The 14,919-nt window shown below is 48.3% G+C and overlaps 4 protein-coding genes across 4 annotated transcripts; 1 reads left to right on the top strand and 3 right to left on the bottom strand.

The window, feature by feature from the left end:
• Window positions 1–971: 971 nt before the first annotated feature.
• On the bottom strand, window positions 972–2,616 carry EURHEDRAFT_516303 (uncharacterized protein; the record flags this gene model as incomplete). Its single annotated transcript, XM_040786468.1, has 3 exons — window positions 972–1,659; window positions 1,724–2,177; window positions 2,229–2,616. The coding sequence occupies 3 exons, from the start codon at window positions 2,614–2,616 to the stop codon at window positions 972–974; spliced, it is 1,530 nt and encodes a 509-aa protein (XP_040637729.1).
• Window positions 2,617–4,170: 1,554 nt separating this feature from the next.
• Window positions 4,171–7,639, bottom strand: EURHEDRAFT_481352 (putative C6 transcription factor (NirA)). The gene is made up of 6 exons (XM_040785503.1): window positions 7,429–7,639; window positions 7,001–7,352; window positions 6,890–6,944; window positions 5,893–6,838; window positions 5,473–5,841; window positions 4,171–5,426 (listed from the first exon to the last, which is right to left on the bottom strand). Exons 2-6 carry the CDS (start codon window positions 7,157–7,159, stop codon window positions 4,307–4,309), a joined length of 2,649 nt encoding a protein of 882 aa, XP_040637728.1. The 5' UTR covers window positions 7,160–7,352; window positions 7,429–7,639; the 3' UTR covers window positions 4,171–4,306.
• Window positions 7,640–8,745: 1,106 nt separating this feature from the next.
• Window positions 8,746–10,894, top strand: EURHEDRAFT_413648 (uncharacterized protein). The gene has a single exon (XM_040782216.1). The coding sequence runs from the start codon at window positions 9,181–9,183 to the stop codon at window positions 10,660–10,662; it is 1,482 nt and encodes a 493-aa protein (XP_040637727.1). The 5' UTR covers window positions 8,746–9,180; the 3' UTR covers window positions 10,663–10,894.
• Window positions 10,895–11,543: 649 nt separating this feature from the next.
• EURHEDRAFT_403747 (DNA ligase (ATP) DNL4) lies at window positions 11,544–14,820 on the bottom strand (the record flags this gene model as incomplete). The annotated part of the gene is made up of 5 exons (XM_040780247.1): window positions 11,544–11,563; window positions 11,620–12,360; window positions 12,416–12,547; window positions 12,594–14,704; window positions 14,759–14,820. The coding sequence occupies 5 exons, from the start codon at window positions 14,818–14,820 to the stop codon at window positions 11,544–11,546; spliced, it is 3,066 nt and encodes a 1,021-aa protein (XP_040637726.1).
• Window positions 14,821–14,919: the final 99 nt, after the last annotated feature.

The raw sequence follows: 14,919 nt of genomic DNA, 5'->3' as shown, positions 1-14,919 counted from the left end.
CGGTTATCAAGGAGAGAAGAAAAAAAAAAAAAAAAACATCCATCAGAGAGTAACCCATACACTTAATAAGTGAGTTTCTTGGCTTCTACCCGTGCGCTGACGATCATCGCTATACATGAAGTCAGTCTCGAAGAAATTAACATGAAGAGCGTATAAGGTAACTCACATAAGTACGAAAGCATCTGAGCTACCCCGTTACCAAAATCTCCACGATGCTTAGCCTCGACGATATTGAGATTACTCTCTATAAGCCTCGGGGGGCAGGGGGTAGAACAAATTACAATCGGCTTTTCCTGATAACATACACAAACAAGGATCTCATTTAAATTTGCCTCAGACTGAATGTTCAGTTCCTGGGCTGCTGGTATATCTGGAAGACAAAATAGAGTGCATTCCACCCTGGTGCTCAGAAACCTAAGATGAGCCACGATAAGTATACTCGGTTTGAAAAGAGAGGAAGGTCGCTTGTATCTTGTGTCTTGCCGAAACTGTCCCATTCCTTGTCATTGTCGTGGCCAACAGAGAACGGCGACGTATGCTGAGTGAAGTAGATATTCCCTCCTCCTGTGAAGCTCAACTAAAGGCAGCTTCGTAGTCTTACATGATCCAATATAGTAGAACTCGACTATTAATACATCTTTGTGTGTGTGTTTGCAGGTAGAGCCAAGTAACTTACCCAAGCACTGGTAAAAGTCAAACTGCCCCGCAAGGCTGTCATGGGCAGCTTCTAAGTCGGAATGGCTGGGAGCGAAGAAAGTTGACAAACAAGACTAATGACTCAGGGTGTAGTTACTCGTATCCACCCAAAAAAGATGATTTCGTAGCGTAGCAGTGACCAACAGTGAAGTATTAAATTGGGTATATGAGAGCGAATTCCAGTCACCAAATTCTCTCCTTTCTGTGCCACTCCTTGATCGAAGAAATCAACCTGATTAGATTCTAGACATGGTGGTTGACTTGTCCCATTGCTTTTATATAAGAAGCCAATCTTGGCCCAGTTGACCAATGTTGAATATCCACGACGTCTGGTTGTCCTGCCGCCAAAACCTCCTCAAAATATTACCCGCATTGATCACATTCACGCACTTTGTCTCAAACCAGAACTTTTCAAGGCAGCCGATTACAAAATCCCTTTGCGTTTTCTCTTGAGCCTCAAGGCCTGCAACAAACATGGGCCAAAGTATGCACTTGAACAGGGCTTCGTCGCTCTTCAGAATGTCAATTATGCCAATCAATTCGCGAACTAGGTCGTCTAGTGATGCAGCAGTGTCTGCGGAAAAAGCATCAAAGACGCGTCGGCCGTATATTAGAGAGCCGATTTTGTATGCCTGTGCCAGCGTATAGAGCTTGTGTATGTCCTGAGGTGGATGTGATTGTAGAAGACTCGATGCCCAGACGTAGCAGTCGAACTTTTGTGTGGATTCGAGCACATCGTTAACTTGTTGAATGTAGGAGTAAAACAGAGTGTCGCCAACCGGCTGTGGATTTGCGAGAATGTTTCGATAAAATGAGAGAGATCGGAGAACTTCTAATAGATTTTCGGGACAACCGAGATAAGACTGGTCGACGCTCTTTTGGAGTGGTGTTAATGACTGCTGCAAAGAAGTTGAGACGGATAATAATCTGGGGCGTGTGAAGGTTGCCCCAAGAGTATCGATTCTAAGTCAGCAGTTAGTGACGAAAGCATATAATGATTGGAAAAAGCTCTATTCAATATACATACAAGTAAATCTGTCTTCCAATAAAGTCACGTAGCCCTTGGACAGTTTGGCCCAGGTCCTGCTGAGCTCCAGTCGACAATGAAGATGGTGGTTGGATCTGAGCAATCAATCTTTTGATACCCTCCAGATGAACATTCCATTTATCACTCCCGGATTCCAGCAGGTCCAAGAATATCATGAGAAAAGCACCGGCAACGGTTGTGTCTTGCTTGCACAATGCATTATCATTAAGGGCGCGGGAAAGTCCTTGGATAGCCTTGTATTTGAACCAAAGTGCACCGGGAGAAGTTGATACTCCCACCTGAAACGATTGACCGGCGTTTTCCATATGGCGTGCAGAAAGAGCAACAATCGAGTTTAAAAGGACTGGCTGGTTCAAAGAAGCTGGTATAAGGTTTCGAAGAGGATTTCTGTTACTGTCATACATGATGAAAAGTTTGCACACGCATTTGCTGTCTGTACTTGTTAGTCTAGACTTCTGTGGATCAAATAATAGTATCCACTTACAATAGTATAGGTAGTATTGAGAGGATCTATTTAGGCTTGCAGATGATGGATCACCCAGGGCTGACGGTATACTCGGTATAGGGTTGGGGACATCTTCATCGAATTCTGTTGGTCCTGTGGGCAAGTTTGTTTGAATCCCGCTATTAACCTCCGTGGACACCAACGTATCTGATGTCGTCCCGAAACCAAACTCTGCGACTGATACGGCTGGGAAGTCATTTCCTGATGCCCTCTTCTTCGCCTTCCCCCGGAACTCCGCCCCTTGGACCCATCTCAGCGGCCTCTTCTGAAAACACTCTATTCCGGCCTTTTTACATTTCGTGCAAGGCGGTTGGGCCATCTGACATTCAATGCGCCGTCGACGGCAGGTGTAGCAGGAATTATACATTGTGTTCATTGCTATCCTCAAAGCTGGCAAATCTGTGACGGTTTGGGGGTTTGGGCGGGGGTGCCGCGGGCGGAGAAAAAAAGGAACAACTCGGGAATCATACGCTATGCAATCAGACCTCATTGATGGGCAAACTGCTTCTGTCTGAAGTTCTGTGGCCCTTACTGCCAATTAAAATTTTATAAACTGAAAAGCACGACACTAATCGAAAAGCATACCTTGACGTCACGGTTGATATAGTTGTGTATACCCTATATATTTCGTACTACGGGATATCTACGGAAGCGGAAATTAGATTCGTAGGATGCTTGATATTACTGTGACCAGTGATAGACAACACAGTAAACAGATAGGGCTATATTTAGGATACATATTGTACGACGAGCCCTAAGATAAACAAAACTAAATAACAGTGCAGTAGAGAATTGAAATCCTACACAAAAGTCTGTTTGTGACCCACCAATTTACAGCAGGACCGTTCAGAGGTCCTCTAATATAAAATATATGTCATTGAAACACTAGATCCACTAGGCTGACCCCCAGCCCGCGAGCACATCTATTGAGCATAACGACAATGCTGTCAAATCTGGCATGTTCTTCCCCAGGAACAGAGCAAAGGAGAGGAGCCTGTCAATCCAATAAAAGGTCTGTGGGGGATTTTGTAGGCTTCCTCGACCACAGGATCTGAAAATACTTCACAACAGCTGCATCTTTCAAGATAATCCGATGGAATAAGCTCTGGGCGCGTGTCTTATTGTCACAAGGCATGCACTTCACGAAGATTGTAGATGTCGCAGCATTGGATGCGGCCATATGAAAAGGTTTTTCAGTATGGATCCCAGTCCGTGTTAGCAGACGTCACTGTAGGTACTTCAAGAAACGAAGTCAGATTCGGGGGGTTGATGAAGGCGCTATGGTATGGGTTGGACAGCAAACACACCTAACAATCATGGATATATCATTGACTGTGTACGTTAGATATCCATGTATCTAAGCAGGTATTAGCAACCCTTACTTAGCACCTCACTAATCAAGAGCCAGGGTACTTACGGTCCGTTGATCCGCCTATACACCTAGAATGCGAAGACTTGGGAGGTAACGAGAACACCCACGACTGCGGCCGTTCCATGGAAACGCCGATCCGGACACGAGTGGAACTTCACAGTTCACGATATGGATGTATATGGCTGTATATTTGTTTATCTAGAGGCATTCATTCCGTGGTTGGTTCTGGAGAGGGCGAGTTGTGACGTCGGATGGGTATAATGAGGTTTACCCAGGAAGAGAGGAAAATGCCTGTGTTGTCCTATCCTGAGTTCCGACGAGGTGCGTACGATAATAGGCAATGTATACTTGTCATCTCAATCGGAATATCGGATACTCTTCTCGTTGAGTAGATCATATCGGGAATCGCCCTGGAAGGAAGGTTGGGCAATAAGATACTTTGACCGCTGGATTTGGATAAAAACTCATAGCCGCTTTCCGTGGTAAATGATTTGAATTGACGCATGGCCCGAGATACTACGATTTTAGTATATCGATGCTATATAAAATGGGCTTGGCTAGAGTCGAGGATAAGTCTAATAGGCCATCTGGAATTATCACAATCACCTTAAAATATAGATTGAAGAAAGACAGCGTATAAACAAGGTATATAGGATATATATATATATTATCATTACTGGCAGTATCATGGCTGAAAGTTTTGCGTAAACCCCATATTCCCATAAACAAGTGGGTTCGGACCTTGGCCCGATTCAGGCGTAGGCACCGCAACAGGAAACTCCATCGGCTGAGACGGTACTTCACCGCTATTCCCAGCCGATGCCTGCATATGAGAGGATAGCGGGGATGCCGCAGAGCCAGGAATTCCACTCCATGCTTCCTCCCAATTACCCATTCCCATATAATTGCGGGTCCACCAGTCCTGGCTTTCCTCCACGAGGTTCGCTGTAGAACTGAAACCGCCAGTTAGTGGGGATGCATCTGTACCAGAAGATGGGCTTGTTTGTTGATTATCCATTTGATTGGCATCGTACCACGAATCATGCTGCGTGAAAGGAAAGGCTTGAACAGGGTGGAAAAGGTGGGATACAGGCCGTAGATAAGTTGGTTCTGGTACGAACTGGTTATCGGGCTTTTGGCGCTGAATACTAACAGGGCGACTTGGCGGCTGCGTAGCGGGGACCGACGTAGGGATGGGGTTTCCTTGTTGATACTGAGATGTCATGGGCATAGCCAAGCCTGCGGAGATAGACTGGAAGTTGCTTTGCTGAGAAAGTGCGGGATGCAACGATGGCGAGTTGGCACTAGCGGTGGGCATACGAGGAGGCGTTGCCGCTGGTGGTGATTCCTCCGAAATAGAGGACGGGGAGGTTGGTTGATCCCAGGATCCCCAGGATCCCCATTTGGCATGTGTACGTTCGAAAATGATAGACGCCTCCTGCGGCAATAAAGCTTGCCACTTATTGGCAGATATGTCCAGAATGCGAAGGGTGCGTCGTGCGCAAAGCCAGCCCTCAGCCATTTCTTCCAAATTCCGGAGCCCGTGGGTTATGTCCCTCTGTGCGTTTTTCTCTGGCAGGTTCAGAAGATGGATAGTACAGGCGGTGTGTGCAATGTAGACAGCAATATTGCAGATTTGTTGGAAGCCAAATGTACGCTTGTATATCCGAAGTAGCTTCGAGATGGCAGAAGCAGCTTGTGTGCATAGTCTACGCGGCGAGACGTGTTGAGGAAGTGGCGAAGTCGACCTGGTGTATTTCAAGAAGGGGCGGTATAAATGGATTAGAAGGACTTGATAGAACATGCTTCACATGGTTAGCATAGCCTTACAATAGTGTGGGCACAACTTACTGCATCACTAGAACCTGAGGGAGCTGTCCCTCTTTAGGTTCCAATTCATGAGGCAACCCCTTCTTCCACGCCTCAAGACGAGTATGGACCTCGCTGAGTTTCTTGAGTTCCAGTTGTTTAGAGGGTGGCTTTTCTGCGGATGGTGGGAGATAGAAGAAAATGAGCAAGTCACCACTAATTTCACTCAGCTTGGAGATCTGCAATGCAACGTTCCGTGTACGCGAGGGCTGCGTGTGTTCGTGATTCACTCCGGCATCCGTGTATGGAGACCAAAGCTCTGCTTCTTCGTTGGGAAGCACATCGATTTTCGGTACGTTGCAATTGGATGTTGTCAGCTGCGGCTGGCGACCCAAGTAATTAGACCAACACCTATAGTAGTTAGTAACTAGAAAACTGCGCAGGTGTACAGAGTCGACGAACTTGTCAAAGAGATAGCAGCCCCAAAATGTGATCCGTCGCGCGTCAATTTCTTCATCTTCAAGATTGTGTGTGCCCTGGCTCGTGACATCAAGGTTCAGGCCCAAATCGAAAGCCATCCGGAAGCTCATGCCGCTGTAAATCCAGCCTTTGCCTTCACGGCCACAGCCAGCTTCCCGGACCGACATGAGCGCCAGCGCTTGAACAGTGCAGAGTTTCGCATTCTCGTGCTCGTCGTTGGTCAAAACCAATCTCTTTGCTTCCTTGAAGAAGTGGTCTCCTGCCGTTGACGAATTGCGGGAATCCTGCAAAGCGCCTTCTCGGGAGCTGAAATGACACCCCAACGCCAAGATGGCATTGACCAACAGGGAAGAGCAATATTGACTGGATATCCCTCGAACATAGTCTCGGTAAAACAGGTCTTTGGAGAGGGTTGTGAAGAAGGGGTAATGCCATGTAAAGTACATTGTCATAAGGTGGCTGATAAGCTGCTCATCATTGGTGACATTCGTCCATTGGACAACCGCGAAATCGCCATGTCCAGGTTCATTGGCGGAATCGAGTTCGGAGAGCTCTGACCCTGGTGGTAGGAAGATGAGGTTCGAAGTCCCTCCAATAAATTTACGAGAACCGTCCAACATCAGCTCGCTGACCTTGTCCGCTAATTCAGACTCGAACCGATCTACATGTGTGAGATCCTCGTGGACAGGCCCAGCATTAGCAGACGTTGCGAGTCCTTTCTCCTGATTCACAATCGATTCTGCTACGTCTTCCAGATTGTCGCATGACCGTATCTGTCGCACCAGCTCAAAGGCCTCCTCTTCATCTCCGTAATTCAAAATTGCCTGGATGATAGTTTGCAGCGTTGTATTCCGAGCCGTTCGTACAGTGCCATTGTCCTTTCTATACACACCTTTTCGACGATGATCGGAGTTGGGATCGTAAATGCCTGGGTTAAGTCAGCTGTAGCCCTTAATGGGATTTCCAACGATTCCCGTACAGGTCGTGTGATAGACGGAGGAGCAGGCCGCGCAGCTTGGAAGGTTCCCGTCACACTAAGCAGTAATTGTCAGCTTACTCGAGTCGCTAACACACAGCTCCAATGCCTCACTTTTGATTTTCTCCGGCGACAAGCAATGCAAGCAGTACTGACGCAACGTCTCTTGGACGCTGGACTTTTATCTTCCGCGCTTGTGTCCTTTGCCTTGCCGGCCGCCCGAGGGTCCTTGGGTGTCTGGGAATCCTGCATTGTGTACAAGGAGACTTCCATGTTATGTATCTGGCAGTGCGCGTGCAGGGGGACGAGTGAGACCAGAAATGGTCATGCTTCGTCGACTAAGGTAGGTAGGTGGTGGGTTAGGCGGTTTTCATGGACGCCGATTCGGACAGAGCATCGCCGCCGCTATAGGGGTTCGCGAGGGACCGATAGAGCGAATGGTCGACATGCGCACAGCATTCGTTAACTGGGGAGAAAGAAGAAGACAGACGGTTAGCTGCTGCATTAAGACCGTATCCATCATCAACCATGGGTAGACAAACTCTCAGATCAAGAACAGGGACTTCACCCCACAGTGGAGTAGAGGATCTGAGGTGGAGGGTGCCGAATCGCACAGACGGGTTATTGCTGGAGGCGATAAGAGAGCAATGGAAGAATCTTATTCTACTGTAATCGGCCGAGGATTATTGGGCAATCTGATAGAAGCGACGAATCTGATTGACTGCAGTCACAGTATGTACGGAGTGCAGTATGGGGACGAACTGCCCGGACTAGCGGGGCTGACTAAGACGTGATGTTAATTGGACAATTTCGTGCTAAAATCAACAGTTGCATTGTGTGTTCTATTTTACGCAGATTAAGAGAAATTGGTCAATATTGGTACAATTGATAGCGCAAGAACATTGGTATGGCTCGTTGTATACTCCGTAGTGTCTGTGCTGTAGGAAGATACTCCTATCAGGCTATCAATCGCATGTCGGTCTTGGAGTCCTCATGCTACTCAGATGAGACAGAAACAAAGAAGAAAAAAAAAAGTATGGAGTTTGACTTTGAATTATTCTTTTAAATCCAATTTTATTCCAAATATTCAGGTAAGAGATTTTCAGTGCAACGAGGATCTCCAGCGCATACATAGTAAGAATTCTCATACAGACCGCAGTTGACAGCACAGCGAACAGCAGTCAATCATACAAATGAATACCTTACGCTCCACAAAGTTTTTGATTTATGCTTATAAATGAGACTTGAAAAGTTTTTATTATTATGTTTCAGTCCTTCATATATAACTCGCTAATTATGTATTTAAGATTGTTATGGTGGTTTCGTTCGGTATACAGGGACGCTAGAAACAACCTTAAACAAGGAAAATTCTAGGGGTTTTCCACGACAGGGTATATCCGGAGTATGGAAGACAGGGGATCTGATACAACACAAACCTATTATTCAGATAATAGTGTTACATCAATTATACTCTTGAATGCTACTCTACTCCATACTCCGTACATTATTCAAAATAAGCATCATCGTGCGTAACAGAATGTAATACTGCATTACACATTGGGCAGACGCAAAAAAAGGCGGTGTCGTGCTGTTTGCTGTTTTAGGCATCTCGGCGCTGCCTGACCCGCTTTTCCAACCTATACGCCAATAAAGATTTACCCATACCGTTTGCGTAACGATTCCGCAGCGTCCCGAAAAGATGACCAACCCTGCGTAGTGTCCCTTGCGGCCAATCACATACAATGAATATCTCTGACCGCTCCGGTATATAATACCGGTGTAATGTCGTTACCCGCAGCTTATCTGGCTCGCTTGCCGTCAGCAAAGAATGACATCGCTGTACTCCGTACTCCGTACTCCCGTCTCTTTCTCTCTCTAATTATTAGTCTCTTTGTCTGTTCTCCTTATAATCGTCTGTTCCTCTTCATTTCCCTTCCTTCTTCTGTCTGGTCTGCCCCCACGTCTCTTTTTCTTTTTCTGTCCTCCCACATCATCCCCAGTGCATAGTCAGACCTGCAGAGTCGCGTGCCTGCATGCGGACCGCTGCCCAAAGCAGCCCCGGCCATACCCATCTCTGGCTTATTGTTAATCCTCGACAGCCTCACTGCCAACACAGCACCTCTGCTTGCTGTCCATATATCCTCTAGGCTTTTCTCACTGAGAGGGTGGTTTTAAATATTTCCTTTTCCCGTCCATCCATGTATCTCGTTCAGACACTCGACCAGAGTGCCTCACCAGGCTTAGGCCCTACACGATTGTTCTTTGGTACAAAGGCTTAATAACACTACGCGACAATGATCCCCAAAGCCTTTTTATTTACGCCCGTGGCTTCTCCCAAAAGCAGTTACACTCATGGTGACGGCAAGCGTTGCCGGCGGGATGCTTTCGGAGATGTCTCCGACTACTACGACTTTCCCACCGAGGCTCCTTCGACAGCCCACACCAGCCCGGTCGTCATCCCTACAACATATGATTCCTCTCTGAGGTCTTCGTGTCAGCTGTCCACCGGTAGTGGTCCCAAACCCCCGAAACGATCGCAGACCCTCCGCCGGGCTTCGTCGAACGTGTCTGGCAAGAGCCGTCCTTTGCCCTCCTCCGTTGCTTCTATCTTGGAAGCCACTGCGATCCCGGCCCCCAGACGTAACCGGCCGACGCGCACAACCCGAAAGCTCCCTCGAAAGATTCATTTGGAGGATTTCAGCAAAATGTTGATGGACGACGTGGAAGAAGACCGCCTGCTGGCAGGGACTGGAAACTCCGCCTTGGATCTTTTACTTAGTCCTCCCGAGGAGGCCGAAAGGATGTCCATCATAGGAAGTGATAGTGATATGGCGTCTCTCTCCGGTCGATCTTTGTCGACAGAATCCACGCCGTCGCTAGATCATGACTTGGACTCGCCGTCGAGTTCGCCGGGTTCGTTCTCTCCATTCAGCCCGAGGAGTCCTTCAGAGAAGAAGTACCGGCGAGTGTCGCTTTCCGAGGATTGTGCTCTCAACCATCCCCTTCTCGATACGCTACTATCCGATGCGGAGGTGGACGGCATGGGCAAAACAAAGGCTGCCTTGACAGATTCAGTCTCCCATCAGACCCCATCTCCGTCCCGGTCATTCGCACGATTTGGATCCTTCAAATCCAATCTGACAGCATCGTTGCGCGCCCTCAAGTCAGCGGCTCAGACTGTATCTGCATTCACCACCCCGTCCGTTCAGCCGGATGACTTTCTCACTCGATCTTTGTTTACCATCACGCCAGAACTGACCGATGACCGTCGACCTCCACCAATGGACGAACCGCCGTCGCCTGCTCTTCGACGGTATCTGAACCCTATCATCGTCTCGCCGGCCGAGATGCATATCTACCACGATGAACACCCTCATGGGGCTGCTGAGGCTTCCCGGAAAAGCCCGGTTTCCATCCAGATGCAGACTTATCGCCGGAGCGGGGGCCGCAGCAACCGCAAGCGTGCATTTCACCTGGCTGGCGCGGGGAGTCGCGGGAATCGACCATGCTGCCCGTTTGACCCGGAGATTTCCCCCATGTCGCGTCAACGTGAGCCCAGAGAAAACAGCGACTTCTTACGCGTGGTGGTTTTGGAGATGAACATGAGACGCAGCGGCAAGCTCCGAAACGACATCCCCCCACGAGCGCGGGTATGGCTGCCACCGCGCAAAAACAGCCAGCCCCGATGTCCATACGACGGCTACTTTTACGACTTTGAAGAGGAGGATGAGGATGAAAATGGCATTCCATCGCGATGGATTGGCATCACTGTTTGAATACTTTTTTTACTTCTTCTGTGTACGAATTATTGCAACTTTTTTTTAACTTTTGGAAATACCATGAGCGAGGCGTTGGGAATTGGGATATGAAATTGTTTCATATATGACTTGGAATACAGAACAACAGTTATCTTATCTTATCCATTGTTTAATTTATTCATTTCGATGCAACCTGCAACATGACGCTCCGCAGCAGGCCCCTGCACCCTGTATAGTACGCCATCCACTTAGCCAAATGGCACATGAACAGGTCATCTGCTTGGATTAGACATGTACGACGGCAGACAAGAGCACAGAGCTTACTTGGTAAAAGATACACCTCTTGTGTATCTCCGGCGCAAACCTAGAATACAGGCCTTAGTTCATACATACTCCGTATCATACGACGACCCTTGTCGCGACTCCCGAACCAATCCCACCCACCTCAATTCTTATCTCTAATCTCTACCCAATCACAAACGCGGGGTATGGCGTCTTTATTATACCATCTGCTTCAATCATACTCTACTACTTGTATGTTTTGATGCTGATACGCAGCTGCATGGGGTCCGTACAGGGTGCAGTACTAGGACTGCACGTGTGTACCCTGCATTTATCAATTGGGTGTGGTGCGTGGTATATCTCGGGGACGCATACCCTGGATACTGTACAGGGCTAGTACAAGTCTTGTTGGATGTGGGATGGAACCGGTGACGAGTAGGGATTATTGTGTTATAATATTGTGTACGTGCGTGGTAGCAAGGCTATGTACATATGACTCATTGGGTTGGGTTATCGTGAGATGCTAACAGATTTGATTCTTTCCGAGGAGAAAAAAAGAAAAGAAAAAGTAGAGGGAATTATTGGTATCATCGCAAGCTAATCAAACAACACTCGTATCACCTAGCAGGTTGAAACCCTACAACAACGTTTAGCACACATAGAATTTACCACGAAACAAAGGGTAAGACTCACTCTCCTCGTCCAACAACGTCTTCGCATCCCAACTCTCCTCAATCCACTTACTCGTGACGATATGCGGCACTTTCCTTCCAGCGCCTCGGGCCGCCAACGATCCCCGAAACGCGGATATCTCCGCAGCCGGCGTATCAGGGTCCATAATTACGTGGGTTATAGTCCTGTCCTCCATGTCAGAGACTATCTCCGCGCTGGCAAATCGGGCGATGTTGGCCACTACGACTGTGCGGAGGTTATGTGCTTGGTCTATCTCTTTTGTTTCGTCGGGTTGGGGACGGTTAAAGTAGAACGTGAGACCTCTGAAAAGCCATCCAATCGGGGTTTCGTAGCCGGAGGATGCGCGTTCTTGGATGCGTTCGGTGATTTTGGTAATTGTATCGGGACTCTGCGTGCTGTCAAAGTTGTGCTCTTCGCTCATTCGTTCAAGGATGTCCTTGATTTCGTTGGCTGTCGTATCCCGGGCGTAGCTGTCGTTGAACTCGTCGAGGTTTGATTTAACTTCCTCTTCTTTGTTGGCTGTCATGAAGAACATGTGTCTGGTTCGTGTGAGCGTTATGTTCAACACCAGGTATCCAACATCAGGAGGAGTGCAGGTGTGTGCGAACCTTGCTTCAAGGGGAAGGAGTAGGTCTGGAAGGCCTGCATCGACGGTGTTTTGCTTGACACAGTCCATAAGCCACGAGGGTCGGATAATATCCATTTCGCCGCTTTTCTGCAATGATGCAACTTTCACCGTTCCTGGATTGTGTCAGTTTGTCTCTGTTAGGTATCTTCACCGAAATGGATGTCATACTTCTATCCGCAATGCAAATAGTATTTGGTGCAGCAGTGCTCGTCTGAAAAAATTTGCCCCCGTTGGCTTTGACAAGCTGTTCCAGCTCAGCTTTCGATTTCTGCTCTGGCGTGCTCGAATCCGTCAATATATCTATTCATGGTCAGTAGAGCTCCTATGTGTGATGGCGTCGACATACAGAAGTTCAACCCTTCGAAGATATGGCCAGATGGTCCAACATATCCAACTTCCTTGTCAGCGCCGTATCCCGCTATATCGAGAGCCTTCTTCGTTGTCCTCTTAACCCGCTTCTTGCGGCTGTTATCTATACTGAACTCCTTCTCTCTATGCTCCTGTTCTACATTCGATTTGAGATCGAGGAATTCCTGAACAGAAAGAGAACTCCTCCAGTCTTTGTCACTGCGTAGTCTCTTAAATCGCGGGAACCGCAGAGTCAGTCCTATTCGGAACTGGTCGCTGACAGAAACCGAAGCTGCCTTGACACACAGGACAACCGAGTCATCTGGCTTAATCCACACGTCTGGCCGTTCGTACTGTGCATCCCCCCCGGCCAGCTCGATGTATGTCGTGGGTGGTTTCTTTGGATCCCAATGTACCCATTTACTGTCTGTGTGATGGCGGATGTTCGCATAATCTTGTGCATTGAAACCTCCGCCAACCTTGCAGAAAGAGTAACATTTCATGGAATTGGTGCTTTGTGAGCTATGGGCACCGTCAACGCGCAGCCCGCACAGGAAGCTGGAAAGAGAACCTCCCCGACGGCCGCTGCCATAATACGCGCCAATCACTATAAGATCCAAAGATTCGCCAAATTCGGTCATGTACTCTGGCTTCACCTTCATCCAGTCGTCATGTCTCTCGTTCAACCGGTAAGGCGATCTGGGGCTTTTCAGCACCAGCCCTTCAGAGGCTTCCGCGACAACTGTTCTCAGGGCAGTCTCGATTTCTGCAGTAGTGGTGGCCTCTTGATACGGATGTATCTCAAACCTCCGATTAACTGGTTTGACAGCCTTCTGCAAGGCATTTCGACGGTCACGTAGAGTATACTTCGTCACGTCCCGCCCGTTCAAATACAAGAGATCAAAAACACGAAACAGAGGCCGTGGTCCCGTGGAAAAAGGATTCCGCTGCTCAGCGATTGCAGCTGTCTTCAATGTACCGAACGGAACAGGCGCATCCTGCTCGGAATCCCATGTGATCATCTCGCCATCCAGAATCACGCTCTGCACACCGTCCACAAACGCATCCCCGAGGTGTCTAGTTAGTGCGCCGTTTTCATCGTGTATCCCGTTACCGTATAGATAGGTGTAGTCCTTGGCCTTTCTCGACCAAAAGCCAAACCTCCGGCCTCCAGGTAACGAATTGTCAGGCGCCATATGCAGCTGCATACGTTCTCCATCGAGCTTCTCCTCGATCCAAAAAGCCTGGTCGTCTTCTGTTGGCCTCATGCGGCTTATCATCTTCTCCAATGAATGCATTTGAAACTGTGCCAGTTGGGGCTGGAAGCATTGCATCAATGTTATACCCCGGTCTTCTGCCTCCAGCCGAATGTTGGGGTCGTGGAGCTCCCAGCAGACGCGCCGTAAGCTGCTAGAAATACTATACAAGTTCTCTGCGTCTGGATGCCACACGTCAAAGAATGTCCGCTCCGTCGCCCCAACCTTCATCTGCCGCAAGATAATCCGGATCAGCCACAGGAGCTCCTCGGGACTCATTCGATGATAGAATTCAGCCAGGATGGGTAGCTGGTTTTCTTCCTTCGAGGCCGCAGACAACTGATCGAGCTTTTCATTGACTTCTTCGATCAACATGTTCCCGAGTTCCGTCCGCATGGGTCGTTTCGAAATCACGTCGTAACATCGACCTGCAAAGTCGCCAGCCATCCGTGTCGCTGCTGTCTGCCCAGGAAGTTTCCAATTCAGGAGATTGAACCCATCCTCCGAATTCTTGTCGATCTTCATGATCTTCACGAGCATCTTCCCGATGACCTTCTCCTTCATTCCATACATTGCGCGATCCCGGTCTTTGTCTGGAAGAATTAAGCGAAACGCCGGATAGATGTCATCGCCCACATCCCTCCTCCACCGGGATATGAATCGCTCTATTATATCCCGTCGCCTCTCAAAGGGGTTTAGATTCGCTGAAGACTTTCCACTAGGACCCACTTTGCGGCGCGCGGAGCCTTGCCCTGCAGGCTTTTTCTTGATTTCGCTGAGTGGGTTGAAGAGGTTAAGAAAGAGTTCGTGAAAAGGGAATGTAGGAGCATGATTCTGAGGGCGGTTAGGAAATCTACCATTGTAGCGTTAGTTTCGATGAATTTTCCCAACGAAATTAGACTCTTACTTCTCGTCAAGGTCTTCATCCTGCTCCACGACCACAGGCCCCATAACCTCGTCTGAGTCCATTTTTCTGACAATTACCTCCCGTGGTTTGCCCAAGGTGGTTTGCGATGGAAGAATAGCTGGTCTTATTTTATGTTTTACTAAGTCCTAGGCTGCAGCGCC

This window comes from Aspergillus ruber, assembly GCF_000600275.1.
Source record: "Aspergillus ruber CBS 135680 unplaced genomic scaffold scaffold00018, whole genome shotgun sequence".
In the NCBI taxonomy this organism is placed as follows: Eukaryota; Fungi; Ascomycota; class Eurotiomycetes; order Eurotiales; family Aspergillaceae; genus Aspergillus; species Aspergillus ruber.
Note: the sequence above shows the minus strand (reverse complement) of the source record. Positions and strands in the feature narration are given on the sequence as shown.

What these genes read in the sequence shown, in the direction of transcription:
- EURHEDRAFT_481352 (XM_040785503.1), bottom strand. Translation starts at nt 7,159, where the DNA reads ATGGAAGTCTCCTTGTACACAATGCAGGATTCCCAGACACCCAAGGAC. An exon ending in GTCGCCGGAGAAAATCAAAA is followed by an intron (nt 6,945 to 7,000) that starts GTGAGGCATTGG and finishes ATTACTGCTTAG; the next exon opens with TGTGACGGGAACCTTCCAAG. An exon ending in CCTCAGGTTCTAGTGATGCA is followed by an intron (nt 5,427 to 5,472) that starts GTAAGTTGTGCC and finishes AACCATGTGAAG; the next exon opens with CATGTTCTATCAAGTCCTTC.
- EURHEDRAFT_413648 (XM_040782216.1), top strand. Translation starts at nt 9,181, where the DNA reads ATGATCCCCAAAGCCTTTTTATTTACGCCCGTGGCTTCTCCCAAAAGC.